Source organism: Symsagittifera roscoffensis, chromosome 4 (genome assembly GCF_963678635.1).
Source record: "Symsagittifera roscoffensis chromosome 4, txSymRosc1.1, whole genome shotgun sequence".
Taxonomy (NCBI): domain Eukaryota; kingdom Metazoa; phylum Xenacoelomorpha; order Acoela; family Convolutidae; genus Symsagittifera; species Symsagittifera roscoffensis.
This window is the reverse complement of record NC_087065.1, coordinates 8045836-8059586: the sequence shown is the minus strand read 5'-3', so window position 1 is coordinate 8059586 and position 13751 is coordinate 8045836. Positions and strand designations below refer to the sequence as shown.

The following is a 13751-nucleotide window of genomic DNA, read 5'->3' as shown; positions in this document are numbered from 1 at the left end:
TGTTCAAACGGTACCTTAAATTGATTGAGTCAATGAACGTTGCAGTGAAGTTGTGTTGCAGGTTGCCGCATCATAGTCTGCTGCATCTGTCTATTCTTCTCGGTTTCTTTCCTGCTGATTCTGCTTGTACCCTGCAAAGTAGTCGCATTTCTTCTCGCGGCATGTGCAGGACTCATGCTCACCTGCGTCTTTGTCACTCCCTTTCTCCTGATAGCTCGTTACCACGACAACAGGTTCCAGGCGAAAGATGAAAACGCATATGGGCTAGAGAGAGGTTTGGGGACGGACATAGCAGTGGCGCAGAGCATGGTGTTTGCGGCTCAGTTCACCATCTCGCTCAGCAAGGGACCCATCCAGCAAATTTTCGGCAACTACCAAGGCACTTGCATGATACTTGGATCTATATATTGTCTCCTAGCTGCCGCAGTCTCTCTCAGAATTGACTATGCTGATTTGTAGACTGATCTGTTTTCTACGGAGTCAATCAAATTCTAATCTAATAGATTTGTATAACCAATTTTGCTTATATGTGTGTGTAAATCTATCAATGTTTCGATGTCAATTAAAAGTTTTTAAAATGTTGTTAAAAATAATTCTGGGTTTGGTCAAATATCTTTAATTTGAACCTAAATGCTTCTGTTCACTTTTATGCCGCTTTTTTCAGTTGAAAACCTTTCTAGGTAAACATGTAATAATCGATAGCTATGCTATAAAATGTCGATAGCGTCTACTTTGAAGCCGGAACTAGCGGAGGCTCTTCAGGCGCTGTTCAAGAAGCTCGACCCCAAAGAAAGTGGATCGATCCGACTATCGAAGTTGAAAGAGAACTGGAACGGAAGCAATGACTCACAAACAGCCAATCATTTAGACACCAGTCGAGTTATAGAATCGGTTGAAAAGTTCGCAGTTAATGGAAGTCTTAGTTATGAAAGGCTTTGTTGTGGCATTAAACTGTCGCTCATTGATGACTATAGCTCAGCGCGAGACTCCGATGACGATACTAGCTCAAAGGTCTTTGAAAACACAAGAACGACAAATGGGAGCAATCGAGAAGTTATCAGTAAACGTGACAATAAATCGAATCACAAAGTGGAATGTGAAAAGAGTTTTAAGTCATCAGATCGAAGTCATCGAGAGGATGAAGGTAAAACAAATGATCTCAAACTTCCGAATGAGCGAAAGGTAGAGACTCCGAAAGGTGAAAATGGATCCGCCGGCGAAGGAAGTCGTGACCTGTTCTCAGTGGCTTCGAAGTACAATATCAATTTCACACCAAGGTGCAATTCCATGCAATGTAAGTATTTTTTTCCTTTTTGACTTATAATTAAGAAGACCTATTTTTCCCCGAATCTTTTTTCTCGTTTCGTCCAACAACCTATTTTTTTACCAGCCCCAATGCACGATTATGAAATGTAATTGTAGATATTCAGTAAAAAGAAATACATTTTCCCGGTTTTCCACGAAAGATGTGTTTTTTTTTCAGCATGCTACTCGAACGTTTTTCATCACTGTAGCAACAAACGCCTTTTTTATACGAGGGTGACCGAGTGTGGTAAGGCACAGGTCTCAACACGAGGGTCGTGCGTTCGAGTCCCACCTCGGTCACGGTTGGACGGGTCTCAGTGTCCTCAAGGTTACGGCAAAATGAATGACATCCCCTCCCCTCCCCCACGGTTGTTTCTGCATTGAGCAGGACCGAGGGCTATAAAAAACAAGCGCCTTTCAGCTAATTCACTCGCCGGTGTATAAGCAATTGAATGACTGTGTTCTAGAACATATGCAATAAACAGGTGCATTGTTATATAAGTAGTTATTTTGCTGTTCGGATCGTTAGTTGTTTCTGTTCGCTTAGATGAATCGGGATATTCGACTGTGGTAACCACAACACCTTCCGACTTAACAAGCACACCCTTGAACAAGCCGAAAACTTCAACTAGCGAAGCGAACACACAAGTCAGTCACAATTCTGAGAAGCTGGACGATACCTCAGAAAACTTAAAATTAGACCTGGCTAGCTTAAACTTAAATGACTCGAAATTATCGACCAAAACTGAGCAGAAGTCAAAAGCAAGTTTTGTGTACGAGGATTTGAAGTTTTCATCGAGACAAAATGGAAAGAAGGAAACGGAGGTTAGTCTCTATTCTGTAAGTGACAAGAGTCTTCTGTCACAGAGTATGTTGGATACCTTTGGATACCATCCTCCGCCTGAAATTTCTCCTGTCGAGATCAGACTGCCTTCGTATGCTTTGCCGAGTACGTTGTCTACTGCTATTAGTGGCTTCGATAGTGAACACCAAAATGTGAAAAAAAGAAAACCATTTTCTGGGTCTAATTCAGAAGCCCTTAATGGCAGTACAAATGGATCTAAATCTCGAAGTGAACTCAACTTCTCAAAGACGGAAGAAAGTTCGCTGTTGAGAGTTTATGAAACTGAAAGCATAGAAAAATCTAAAAGTTATTCAGATAATCGTTCAGAGAACAGAAGTTACCGCGACAATGGAAATGGCGATAGCTCCATGACTCAGTTCAGGCAAAACAAGTCTTCTAAAGAAATGGACAGCGGAAATTTACATTCAGATAAGTCGTATTTCGACCGACCAAAGTCAGCTTTATCGCAAGCATCTACGTACAGCGTTTTTTCTGTTTCAAAATCTCCGATTCCGCCCTTAACTAGAGGAGCCTACTATGAAATTGACGACAATTACGAGGAAGAAAACTTTTCAGCTCACGCTGAAAAAGACAAAGTTGAGTCTGTTGAAAACGGGGTACGAAATGATTATAATTCTGAGTATACTTCGAAAAATTATGGTTTCAACTGCGAAACTAGTAATGTGTATGAGTCGCCTTCGAAGTCAATGGGAGATTCTCTGTACAGGACAGTTCCGGTTTTTGAGTCTACGGGATTGAGTTGGTCTCCGAAACCAAGTAGTGTTGATGTGAGTAGGAGTTCGGGGAAAGTGAGAAATGGAAAACATGAAGTGTCTTTCTGTGATGAGAAATCGAGTTCGACAGCAAAAGCGCAAATTAATGGGTGCAGTTTTAGCCAATCGTCGAAAGGTAAGTCGAAAAGACTTGAATATTAGCATAATAGATAATTAATGGATAGAAGTTAGATGACTTTTCTCCGATTTGGCTCTCGATTAGCTTCCTTATAAAACCATGCCAATTGTATTGATCATTACTTACTCAAAATCTTGAGAGGATAGTTTTTAAAGTTAGGTTTTAACTGTGAAGAAAACTGAAGCCCTAGATTGCATCTGTCAAATTGTGCGGTATTATATCTAAATCGTATTTAGGTCATGATCAAACTGAATTCTCTACATCTTCAAGTGGATATGGTATGAGTGAGGCCGCCAGAATGAAGACAAACCAATCCACGAGTCCGCTACCCAGATCTGGAGTGCTCGCTTCATCCAGCAGTGTTGCAGATAATGCAGTAAGATTATAGAAAAGCAAAGCAATTTAGTTCTTTATTACCCTTAAGATAAGCAAGGTATTGCAATCGGGTACTAGACTTTTTTCCCTTAAATATCTTTGTTCACAACTCGTATCCATCTCCTGCACTCATTCATCTACTGGGCCTTTCTGTTGCAACAGACATATTTTGAGCATGTTAGCATTTTTAGTATATGGCTTAATCGAAATTTGCTTTTATGTTGATTGTAATTTTACCAAATCGATTTGTTTACGCTAGCGAGCAGCTAGTGTTTTAGTAAGAACCTTAAAGTGAACCCTAAAAGTCTTCATTAAAAGTTTTCACTTGTGTGCCTTTTTGCTATAATCACGATCTGTAGTAGCATTGGAAATTTCATAGCATCTGTGCTCGGCCTTATTTGTGGCTGGTATTTGTGATGGACTAAGCGTCTGTGGCTGAGTGGTTAGTGCTTGCGACTCATAATTTCCTGGTCGCAGCAGGTCGTAGGTTCGAGTCCGTTACTTAGCCGAATTTTTACTAACTGGAGACTTAATTTTACTTTTTCTTATTGCTTTTTTGTGCTCTAGAGCTGATTTTTGTGTTCTCGCTGGTGGTTGCGAAGCGCAGCTTTGCCTCTGTAAATTTTCATTTAAAAAACTTTTTAAGTTCGGCTTATTTTATATAGACTTGATTGGCCTCTCATTGCGAAAAGTTTGTGTGCGTGTGTGTGTTCTTCGGGGAAGAGGGACTTGAAATTTTTCAAGAGTCGATGCACGTAGTTCAGACTCTTATACAGGTCGCGATGTTTTTATTTCGTTTTTTATTGTTTTCAGGAAAAGTCTTAGTCTGTTCAGGCCTAAATTTAATTTTTTTGCGCTTTGAATTTTGATTTAAGTTCATTTCATTGTTTTTGTTAAAAGGAAGGCAAACTCCTTTATCGAAGAGTCACGAAAAACATGATCGATTTCTAGTTTCGAAAGTGAAAGTTAATTTTCAGATTTCCCAGCCAAATAAAAACTTCATTTATTGGTCCATAAATTGTCCTAGAAATTCAAAGAGCTTTAAGGGTATCAGTTTTTCTTAAAAAATCGAAAGCTAGGTCAGTATTTTTTTTACTTGCGTTAATTGAACTTACTGTGGGTCTTGTTTTTTTTTAGTCTGGGGTTTTTATTTTTTTTGGTATGATTTCTCAGGTTTTTTCAATTTTGTTACCGCTTGGTAATTATAATTTCAAATTCAATCAACCATGCGGCACATTTGTCGTAGATGTAGCACAACTGCTTGAGACGGCAAAGGCTTGTATTTCGAATCCGAACTCTACCTGTGTTTTGTATCGTCCGTATCTTCAATTTTGTCGGCTTAGCTCCCGTAATCCGGCTTTTTTGAGGACAAAGACTGGGAGTTCGATTCCAGTCGAGACCTGTTTTTTTGTGCAAACTGAAAATTTTCGGCTAGTTTTGATTATGGTCTGCTTATTTTTGTTGGCTCCGTTCCGCAGAAAGGACTTTTTGAAATTTTGGCTTCTTTCTACATTCTGAAAGCTTGTAAAGTTTCTAATGGTGCACGTAATTTTGTTCCGGATACTTTTTGTTTTTGTTGCAATTTTTATTGACAAAAACGATTTTTTTAAGGTTTTTTCAATTTTTGTTTTTCTTTTTTTTTAATTGTAATCACTGGCATTCATTTTTGTATCGCAAGTGGTGCGCAGCTCATCTTCGCCTCTGTGTATATAAATGTTCTCTATTTAACATACGGCATATACGTATTTTTGGAACAGTATTAATTTCCCCGCCCTCGAAAGAGCAAAAGTAATGGAATACCGTGAGTCTTGAATTGAAATTCTTTGGGTGAAGTTCGGAGGTTCTAGTCTTTTAATCATTATTATTCCACAAACATTATAGATTGAAGTTGACCTGATTGAAATTTGAAAGGCAATTGACTGAAACCTTGCTTTTGATAATTTTTGGTTTCTGGAAGTATGGTATCCACTCAAAGCCATAAATATTCTACCTGGGTATATTTTGAGCAAAAACATTTCGATTTAGATTGATTTGGTTAGCTTACAAAAACCAGGTCAAATTCATTTCAATTTGATTTTTTTTTCATTTTTAGGAGAAGATGGACAAAATGTTGGACCAGGCACTGCGTGCAGTGAACGAGAGCTACAGACTCATTCGCATTGGGAAGAAACAATTGAGGAACAACTCGAACTCTTCCTCAGAAGGGGGAGGGGGAGGGGGAGGTATGGAAAGTGGGTCCCATTCGCCGCTCCCGGGGGGAAGTGAGAAGTATCTGAGGTTGATGAACTGTGTGTTGGATCTGCATAAGTCTCTGTTGGATCTGATCGACACACATGATGACTCAACGCCTGCGGATTTGGCCGATGGAGAAGTAAGTTGTGATGATATTGCAATTGATCGATTGGATTTGAAGTAACTGAGTTAGCTGAGAAGTTGGCAGTTCAGACATAGAAAATAGATATATTTAGAATTTAGGTACATTTCTTACTAGTAAAAGTTAACATGTTAACCCAAATTGTTTGAAAATTACTTGGATGAGTTTTTTTCATAACATATCATAGTTAACTCGACATACTTGATGAGATGCTTGACTAAAATATTCAATTAGTTGTGGTTAGTGTTCTATTAATTGCGACTAGTCAATGAATTTCTACCAATAAATTAAAAAGAGTCCTAGTTTAGTTATTGAATAGTTAAAGGAAAAACTGACATTTCTTTTCTGAATACTAAACCCTCTGTTTGCTGATATTGGCATTAACATATATTAGTAACCGAGTCTGTTTGGATACTATTCTGTCTGCTTTCTATTGCTAACAGGACTCCTGCAGTCAATGTGGAGTATGTGCTACGTGTCAACACAACCTACAGACGTTCCATCTGGCTGCAGATCAGCTTAGCCGAAGTCAATCTCTCCAGCAGAGAAATGGCTCAAGTTATTCGGAGTCAAGAGGCCGCCAGACAGATTCGAATGTAGACTACTGCGAAGTTTCTGAAAGGAGTTTCTACCAAAAAAATGAAAATAGTCACAGTAAAAAGGTATTTTAAAAATTGAGGTAGAAATATGAAGATGAAAGAGAAGGAAATTTCTGCTGCCAAAATAACAATTAAAAGTGCTTGTTTGTCGAAAAATTATTACTTTACAACTTTTGAACCGACTAACGTTTTGGTTCCGGCCACTCGTTATAAAGCGGTCAGGAATTGTGGTTTCGATGGTGGTTTATTTATTTCGTATTTGTTTGATGGCTTGAAAAGAAACTTCCTGTGGATTTGAGTCAAATAGCATATGAAAGCCCTGTCACCTGAATCTCCTCGGATTCGACGAAGTTTACGCGATGTCGACAAAAAATGGCTAAATTTCCTCTGTCATTCTCATTTTTAGATGTTCTGATTTTAATTTAAAACTGATCACGAGATCGGCAAATTGAGGTCTGTTTTATGGTTGCTTGAATAAGTAATGTAATGAAAAACTTCTCAAGAGTTTACTTGAAATCCCGGAAAAAATGAAAATTATAGCGTCTTATCAAATTGTTAAGGGTCGATGAACGTAATGAAGAATTTATTAAAAGCTGTGGTGATTTTTTTTCATTTGTGGTGAAATTTGTTCCATTTAATTTTTTTTGGGATTTGACTTTTGATTTCTTTTCAAGTTCAGTTCATTTCCTTTGTTGAAATAAAAAGTTTTCCCTTAATAAACAGTAAAAGTGTAAATGTCACGAAAAATGTTGTCGACTTCTAGTTTGGAAAGTTGTTTTCAGATTTCTTAGCGGAATAAAAGATTTACCTATATATCCAGTTTTCTTAAAATGGGTATAGTTTTATCAAAAAAAGGTCTCAATTATATTGTTCTTGAAATCCATAGTGCTATAAGCCCATATGTTTGTAAGAGTCAATTAACGTTGGTCAGACTTTTATATCAGTCGCTATGATTTTTTTTGCGCTGAAATTTGTTCTGGCTCAAAAATACTTTTTCTTTAGTGAAGTCTGATTTCTAAGTTCAGTTCATTTCCGTTGTAAGAAGGAAGGCAAACTCCAATATCGACTAGCGAAAGTGTAAAGGCCACGAAAAAAGTGATTGACTTCAATTTTGAGAGTGGAACTTAATTAATACACTTGCGAGGTTTAGCGAGCGTATTTTAATAATAGTATTTTTTAAACCGAAGTCGCAAATATTGGTCCTATTTTTGGCAGCATCTTTACGGCTTTTTGATAGCGTGTGCTTGGACTTTAATAAGTAATAAGTTAGCAAAGTTGATGCATTTTTAATTAGACAAATGCACCGAAAGAAGCTATTTGTTTCAAACAACAGTACAATAATTAAAACTTGATTTCAGAAATTTTCTAACTCAATATATCTCGCAATTTGTGAAAATGCATAGTTTTTCATAATTTGGTTTTTTGATTTCCAATTTATTTCATGCAAAGTTAGCGTGGATGCCTCAGTTTGTTTTATTCCAAATTTTTACAGGCAAAATTGAGTCTGTTTGTATTTGGTGCAATTTTTGCTGCATTACGTTGGCAATTTATTAGCATATCTAGTTGATTTATCTGTGGCTAGTGCTGGTTAATTGTAAAGGACCCGTGGCGCAGATGCAAGGACAGGAGACTCTAAATCTCCAGGTTGTAAGATAGAAACCTCCTCAGCAAAAGTTCTAATTTTCAAGGCTTATTTCTAACTTTTCTTTACATTGCTTTTTTCACATTTCACAGCTGCTTTTGTCGTTTTCTCGATAGTTTTTGCAAAGCGCAGCGTCGCATCTCTGCTAAATTTCCCAGGGAAATAAAATTTTTACATTCTGATCCAGTTTTCTCAAATTAGTTGAATTTTATCAAAAAAGTCAATCTTGAATTTTTCTAGATTTTCAAAGATCTTCAAGGAAAATCTTTTTTTTTCATCTTATTTTCTCGGAAAATCAAAATTTGAGATTTTTCCAAAACTACAAGTCAGTATTTTGTTTCTGTTTACTCGCGTTCGTTGACTCTGCTCCAATTGGCTATGTTTTGAAGTTCGTTACTTCGGAAGTTCGTTAATTCAGTATTTTTTGTTTACTTGCGTTCATTGACTCTTTTTGAACTGTTTTTTGGCTGTTTATAATTTATTTTTTACACTCCTGACCCAAACTTCTCAGTTCAAATATTTTGTAACTGCTAACTAAAACAGCAGATGCGGTATCATTTATTGAGTGGTCTTTTCTGAAACTTCAATTCTATGTTTTTTTCAGACATCAACGGATCTCAACATGAGCAAAGCCACAAGTCGGTCATCACTCAGAGCAAATGACGTCACTCAATGAGTCATCCTTTTTCTCGTCAGAGCAGAACGGAAACTTTGGATTATTCCGAAAAATACCAAATTTATCAAAAATGACTAAATTGATTCTATTCTTGCCTTAAGATTGTCTGCATTTGTTGATAATGTTGTTTTGTGTTCAGTAGTTTAACTAACAAATCAAGTAGTTCAAATTTTCTTTGTACTAACTAACTATTATATTTCCAAGACTTGTGAATAAGTTTGTAAAATTGTAAATAGTTGTCTTTGAGCAATTGAATTTCTCTGCATTCTTTTTTATAAGCCTCGAGAACTTGATGAAAGGATATCAGTGCGTCGAATTTTTTTAACGTCGCAAGTTTTTTTGGCTTCATCAGTTTTACCAGAATGCTCAAAATTTACCATTTTACTCGGCATGCTCAAAATGTTTGCCGTTGTAATACCTTTATAACTTACAGGAAGGAAACACATAATCGGGTACATTTAAAAAGTGAATCACCTCTTAAGTGCTGTAATCAAATATTTACAGCCAATTTTCTGATTTTGTAAAGGTTGAAATGGCAGTGACGAAATATATCCAAGCAGCAAATTTTCGTCAAGAAGAATTTCTGGTGAGTTTAACGCTCTTCATAACGCTCTGTTATTGTTATTCTTCAAAAGTTCTTTTTTCATGATGAGTGTGTGGTGGATATAAATAAACATTTTTGCGGCAAATTAAGATAATGATATCCGATGGTTTTCACTGAATCACTGCATATGCAATAAAGCCATTGCATATACAGGAAATTAATTAACGAATTGTTTTCAGACACTTGACTGTCTAAAGATGCGATGCCCAACTTGAAATCAGAGTCAGTAAAATCAGTTTTTAAACCTTCTTTAAGCACCCTCTTGACAACTATCTTAAACAAACCAAAACAAAACCTGCAAACAACTTTAAAAAAATAAATCAAATTATATATTTTATTTTTTGATTACTTTTTTTGATAAAAACTGCTGTCAAATGTGTATTGAATTTTAATGTCGAATGTATCTCGCTGCTAGGCTTTTGTTTGAATCCACTCATACCAGAACGAACAACCCATCAACTCATCACAGTTATTAAAAAAAGTAATGTTTTTGCTCTTGGTCGAAACTTTGTGCTACTCACACAGCAACCTGCTTAATCTTGTTTTCACTTAATATTCACTGGATTTTACTGACTCTGATTGTCTGACTTCAAGTTGGGCATCTCATCTTTAGACAGTCAAAGTACCTGAAAAAACTTCGTTAATTAATTTCCTGTATGTCCAATGGTTTTATTGCATATGCAATGGCTAAAATGAGTTTGTCGATCTTGATTGCCTAGTTTTATACTGAACACTTTCAAGTGTCGTCAAATTTTATTTCCGTTTCTGCCTTAAAAAACTCAATTTTTAGAAATGACTACTGTTTAAATTAAAAATCTCAAATAAAAGTTTTAAGTGAAAACAAGATTAGGCAGGTTGCTCTGTGAGTAGCACAAAGTTCCGACCACAAAAAAAATAATATATATATTTTTTACTAATTGTGATGATTTTGTTCGTTCTGGTATGAGTGGATTCAAACGAAAGCCTAGCAGCGAGATACATTATTAATTTAAGACACATTTGACAACAGTTTTTATCAAAAAAATAATCAAAAAATATATAATTTGATTTATTTAATTTTTTTAAAATTGTTTGCAGATTTTTTTTGGTTTGCCTAAGATGGTTGTCAAGAGGGTGCTAAAAGAGGGTTTCAAAATTAATTTTCCTGGAATAAATTTGAGCTTGAACTTTTATTTCCGTATTATTGGAGTGCGCGCTTGCTTCATTCGCTCGAAATTAGACCAACAATCAAAACATATAAAAGGAGTTTTCTATCTTAAGAGAGTTTTAAAGAGTTCGAATCACTGCCGCAAGGGCTTTAAACTGATATATCACTTGACCCCTTCTGAATTTTATTTGTGGTACTTGATTTTGCGTGGAAAACAGAATAAAAACAAACTTAAACCTGTCCGAACAAAGCTCCTCACCATTTTCAGTGATCGAACAAAGTGGTGGTTTTGTTCTGTAATTGTTTTTTTTTTGTCAATTTTTTGAAAGCCTAATCGACACAGATTGCTTGATGTTGGTAAAGTTCTCGTACAGTGTTGATTATTTTAAATTAAAAAATCTGTCCCAAACTAAAGTATCGATTAGTTTTGAAGTTTTAGGATTAGTTTCGCATACTTCCACATAAATTGGCCATTTTATACCAAAAATTTTTGATTTCGCGGTTGGAAGTGTCAAAAAAATTGTCACAAGTTGGACACGTTCATTAAACATTCTCCATTTCCTGGTCTGTTTTGGAGCGGGCTTTCCTATTCTTTTAAGCTCCAATTGATTCTCCACAATTTTCTTCTGTTGCTTCAAAAGCCATAAAGCCAGCGGCAAATTGGGGAATTACGTTGACTTTTTCTATTCCAGATACTATTCCACCCCTCGCAAAAGTTGGTTGTTCGGAGTCGTGCCGGTCTGTTTTGTTTGTTTCACATTTTAGAAGAGAACGTTTGTATCCTTGTTTTGTGGACGCATCTGAGAAATTTTTGCATCTTAGGGTATTGAGCAATTTTTTCAAGTACCTTTGGCTCACCCAATAGTTCAACAGAAAGAGATGCAATTTGGTCTTCAGGTAGATATGCCATAACATTCTCACAATTTTTTTCAGGCATGGGTAGGAAACAAAAAACATCGTAAACAATCAGTTTCGGAATTTTATGAGTGGATTAAATAACGATAATTCTCGAAATAAAAACTTTCCCCTTCTGCGAACTTATTCGATGTATTTCATTTTCCATCTTATTTTAGCTGATATGAATAGTTGATATGCAAACTTTTCACATACATTTTATTTTTTATGATTATTGTGCTTTTATTCGGCGGGAGATTAAAGATTAACAGTTTAAACTAAATATATGCTGTTCAAACTACCAAAATTCAACTTTTGCGGACATTTATAGCGTAAGTTTGCCTGAAATTGTGTAATTTTTACGTAACTTTCCTCTTTTTTCCGTAATTTTTCATCATATTTCATCTTTAACGAACTTTTCTCCTAGAAGGTTATGTAATTCTTAGATAATCCTTATGTAATCTGACCATACAAATTTAATTTAATAACTCGCGTAAAAATCTAATAATTCGCGTTATCTTTATCAGGACCGTTTATTCATTTTGGTCCAAGTGCGACTGACTTCTTATTTTGGTACAAATGATCGTTGTCACAAATGGGACTTCAACGAACTTGGTGTATAGACAGAAATACTTCGACTGGTTATCAGGTCCAAGTTATCAGTTGTTCAACTGCTCATTAAGCTTAAGCATATCAAAAATTTCTATTCAAACATCAAAATTTGTCTGAAGCCCGACTTAATTTCAATATAATTTTGTTCAACATCAAATTTTTCTGAAAAATTATTGTCGAATTTTTGATTAGAGGTATAAATCTAATTTTTTCTGTTTCATCAACCAGTTTTGTTCCATGCGAACCGTAATTTATCCATCTTATTTTTTATTCTGCCAAAAGTTGCAGCTCAGTTGATAACTTGCGAGGCATTTTAAATAGCTGAAATACAGAGAAATATTTTTTGATAATTTTTATGTATGGAATTTAAATAGAGTGTTTATTATTGTTGATGATTGATGTACATAACTTATTCTCTCACTTATATTTTTTCTTTTTCACTTAAGAAAATTGAAACAACAAAATACGTTTTTGACTGCAATTGCAACGGTTTGTGTTGTTGTTATAAGAGGTCTGTCTAAAAACAAATCAATACACGGACGAGAAATAAACTTGCTGGCTCTCTTGAGTACTCGGAAAGCAACTTTAAAGTACCGTTTTTAAATTGGAGCTTACAGGCACAGAAAACTCAAAAAAAATATTATATCAAGTTAATATGGAGTTGAGTCTAAGAACAAATAATGACTCGAACCTCGATTTTAGTTTCAACATTTAGTAAAAAAAAACAAAGTTCACTAAATCAAGTTTCGGTTAAAGTTATTGGATTATTTGTGCTGGCACCGGTTTTATTGGCAGGCTGGTTTCACTCTATAAATTAAAGTTCCTTTTTTTGTGCCATCTCAAATACGGAGACCATGATTTCACCTTAAGGAATTAGTTTTTGTACCCACGTTTTTCTAAGTACAAAAATAAAAGAACAAAGGCGTACTCTGACGCAATCTGATCCGGCGTGTTTTTTTATAGAAAAATTGCAAGTAGTTGCAAAAAAAACTTGAAATTGTCCTTTGTCTTTTAAGTGTATTTTGAAAAAGACTGACAGCCTAACAGGTTGTTTTAATTAAATTTTTTCATCTTATAATTTATTACCTGTTATAATAAAATGTAAGCTTCAACTTCAAGAGTTGAGTTTTTTGATAGTTGAGAATGCCCCTTGTTCCTGGTAAGAAAAATGATCCTTTCAATTCAGTACAAACTTGAAATCAGCATAATTGGTTTATAGTGTGGTCAAAGTGACCACATAAAGTCTTGTCTGAACAATTTTCACCAGTTCCCAATTTACACAAGTGCTCTCTATTTTCAAAATTGAGCACACAATATACTCCTATCAAGGCATAAGTTTTTGGTTCGACTATATGACATCTGAATCAGTTTTTGTACTATGAATGTGAATCAAATTATCAACAAAAAATAATATTTTTTTTTTGTAAAATTATTTTTTCAGTTAGACCTCCCATACAAAAAAAACTAGAAATAGCAGAAACATCAAGTTACAGTTTTAATTTTTAGTTCATTATTTTACATGCAAAACTCAACAGTATAACCAATATCCAGGGGCTGATTTGAGGGGGGGGGGCGGACGCCCTCCCCCTTCAGGGATTCGATCCCCTGCCGACCCCCTTGGTACTTTTTAAGAAATCCATTTTTGGCAGATCGGCCCTAAAATTTTTCTAAAGGCGCCTTCGGCGACAATATATACTCATTTTGAGGGGAAGCGCGCGCCAAAAAAAAAACGCATTTTTTCGTCAAAAATTTCTAAAAAAAGCCCAA

At 35.5% G+C, this 13751-nt stretch overlaps 4 protein-coding genes across 6 annotated transcripts in view; 3 read left to right on the top strand and 1 right to left on the bottom strand.

The window, feature by feature from the left end:
- The window catches only part of LOC134843686 (solute carrier family 45 member 4-like), a 62013-nt gene extending 61462 nt beyond the window's left edge, over positions 1-551 (top strand). For both annotated transcript variants that reach the window (XM_063859908.1, XM_063859909.1), the window contains exon 7: positions 62-551. In XM_063859908.1, coding sequence (XP_063715978.1) covers positions 62-459 — 398 coding nt within the window. In that variant the 3' untranslated portion in view covers positions 460-551. The remainder of the gene's footprint in view (positions 1-61) is intronic.
- The window catches only part of LOC134844719 (stress-70 protein, mitochondrial-like), a 531301-nt gene that overhangs the window by 182318 nt on the left and 335232 nt on the right, over positions 1-13751 (bottom strand).
- The window catches only part of LOC134843663 (zinc finger FYVE domain-containing protein 9-like), a 412805-nt gene that overhangs the window by 179070 nt on the left and 219984 nt on the right, over positions 1-13751 (top strand). The window lies entirely within an intron of this gene.
- LOC134844517 (SUN domain-containing protein 2-like) lies at positions 669-8984 on the top strand. Of its 2 annotated transcripts, XM_063861228.1 has the most exons (6): positions 669-1294; positions 1853-3058; positions 3298-3437; positions 5529-5807; positions 6254-6472; positions 8656-8984. In XM_063861228.1, the coding sequence occupies exons 1-6, from the start codon at positions 715-717 to the stop codon at positions 8725-8727; spliced, it is 2496 nt and encodes an 831-aa protein (XP_063717298.1). In that variant the 5' UTR covers positions 669-714; the 3' UTR covers positions 8728-8984. The 2 variants fall into 2 exon arrangements, with proteins under 2 accessions (XP_063717298.1, XP_063717299.1); XM_063861229.1 differs by lacking the exon at positions 6254-6472.

Excerpts from the sequence above, each read along its gene's own strand:
- LOC134844517 (XM_063861228.1), top strand. The coding sequence starts at position 715 with ATGTCGATAGCGTCTACTTTGAAGCCGGAACTAGCGGAGGCTCTTCAG. Across the intron at positions 3,059-3,297 it reads TTTTAGCCAATCGTCGAAAG|GTCATGATCAAACTGAATTC; the intron begins GTAAGTCGAAAA and ends AATCGTATTTAG. Across the intron at positions 3,438-5,528 it reads GCAGTGTTGCAGATAATGCA|GAGAAGATGGACAAAATGTT; the intron begins GTAAGATTATAG and ends TTTCATTTTTAG.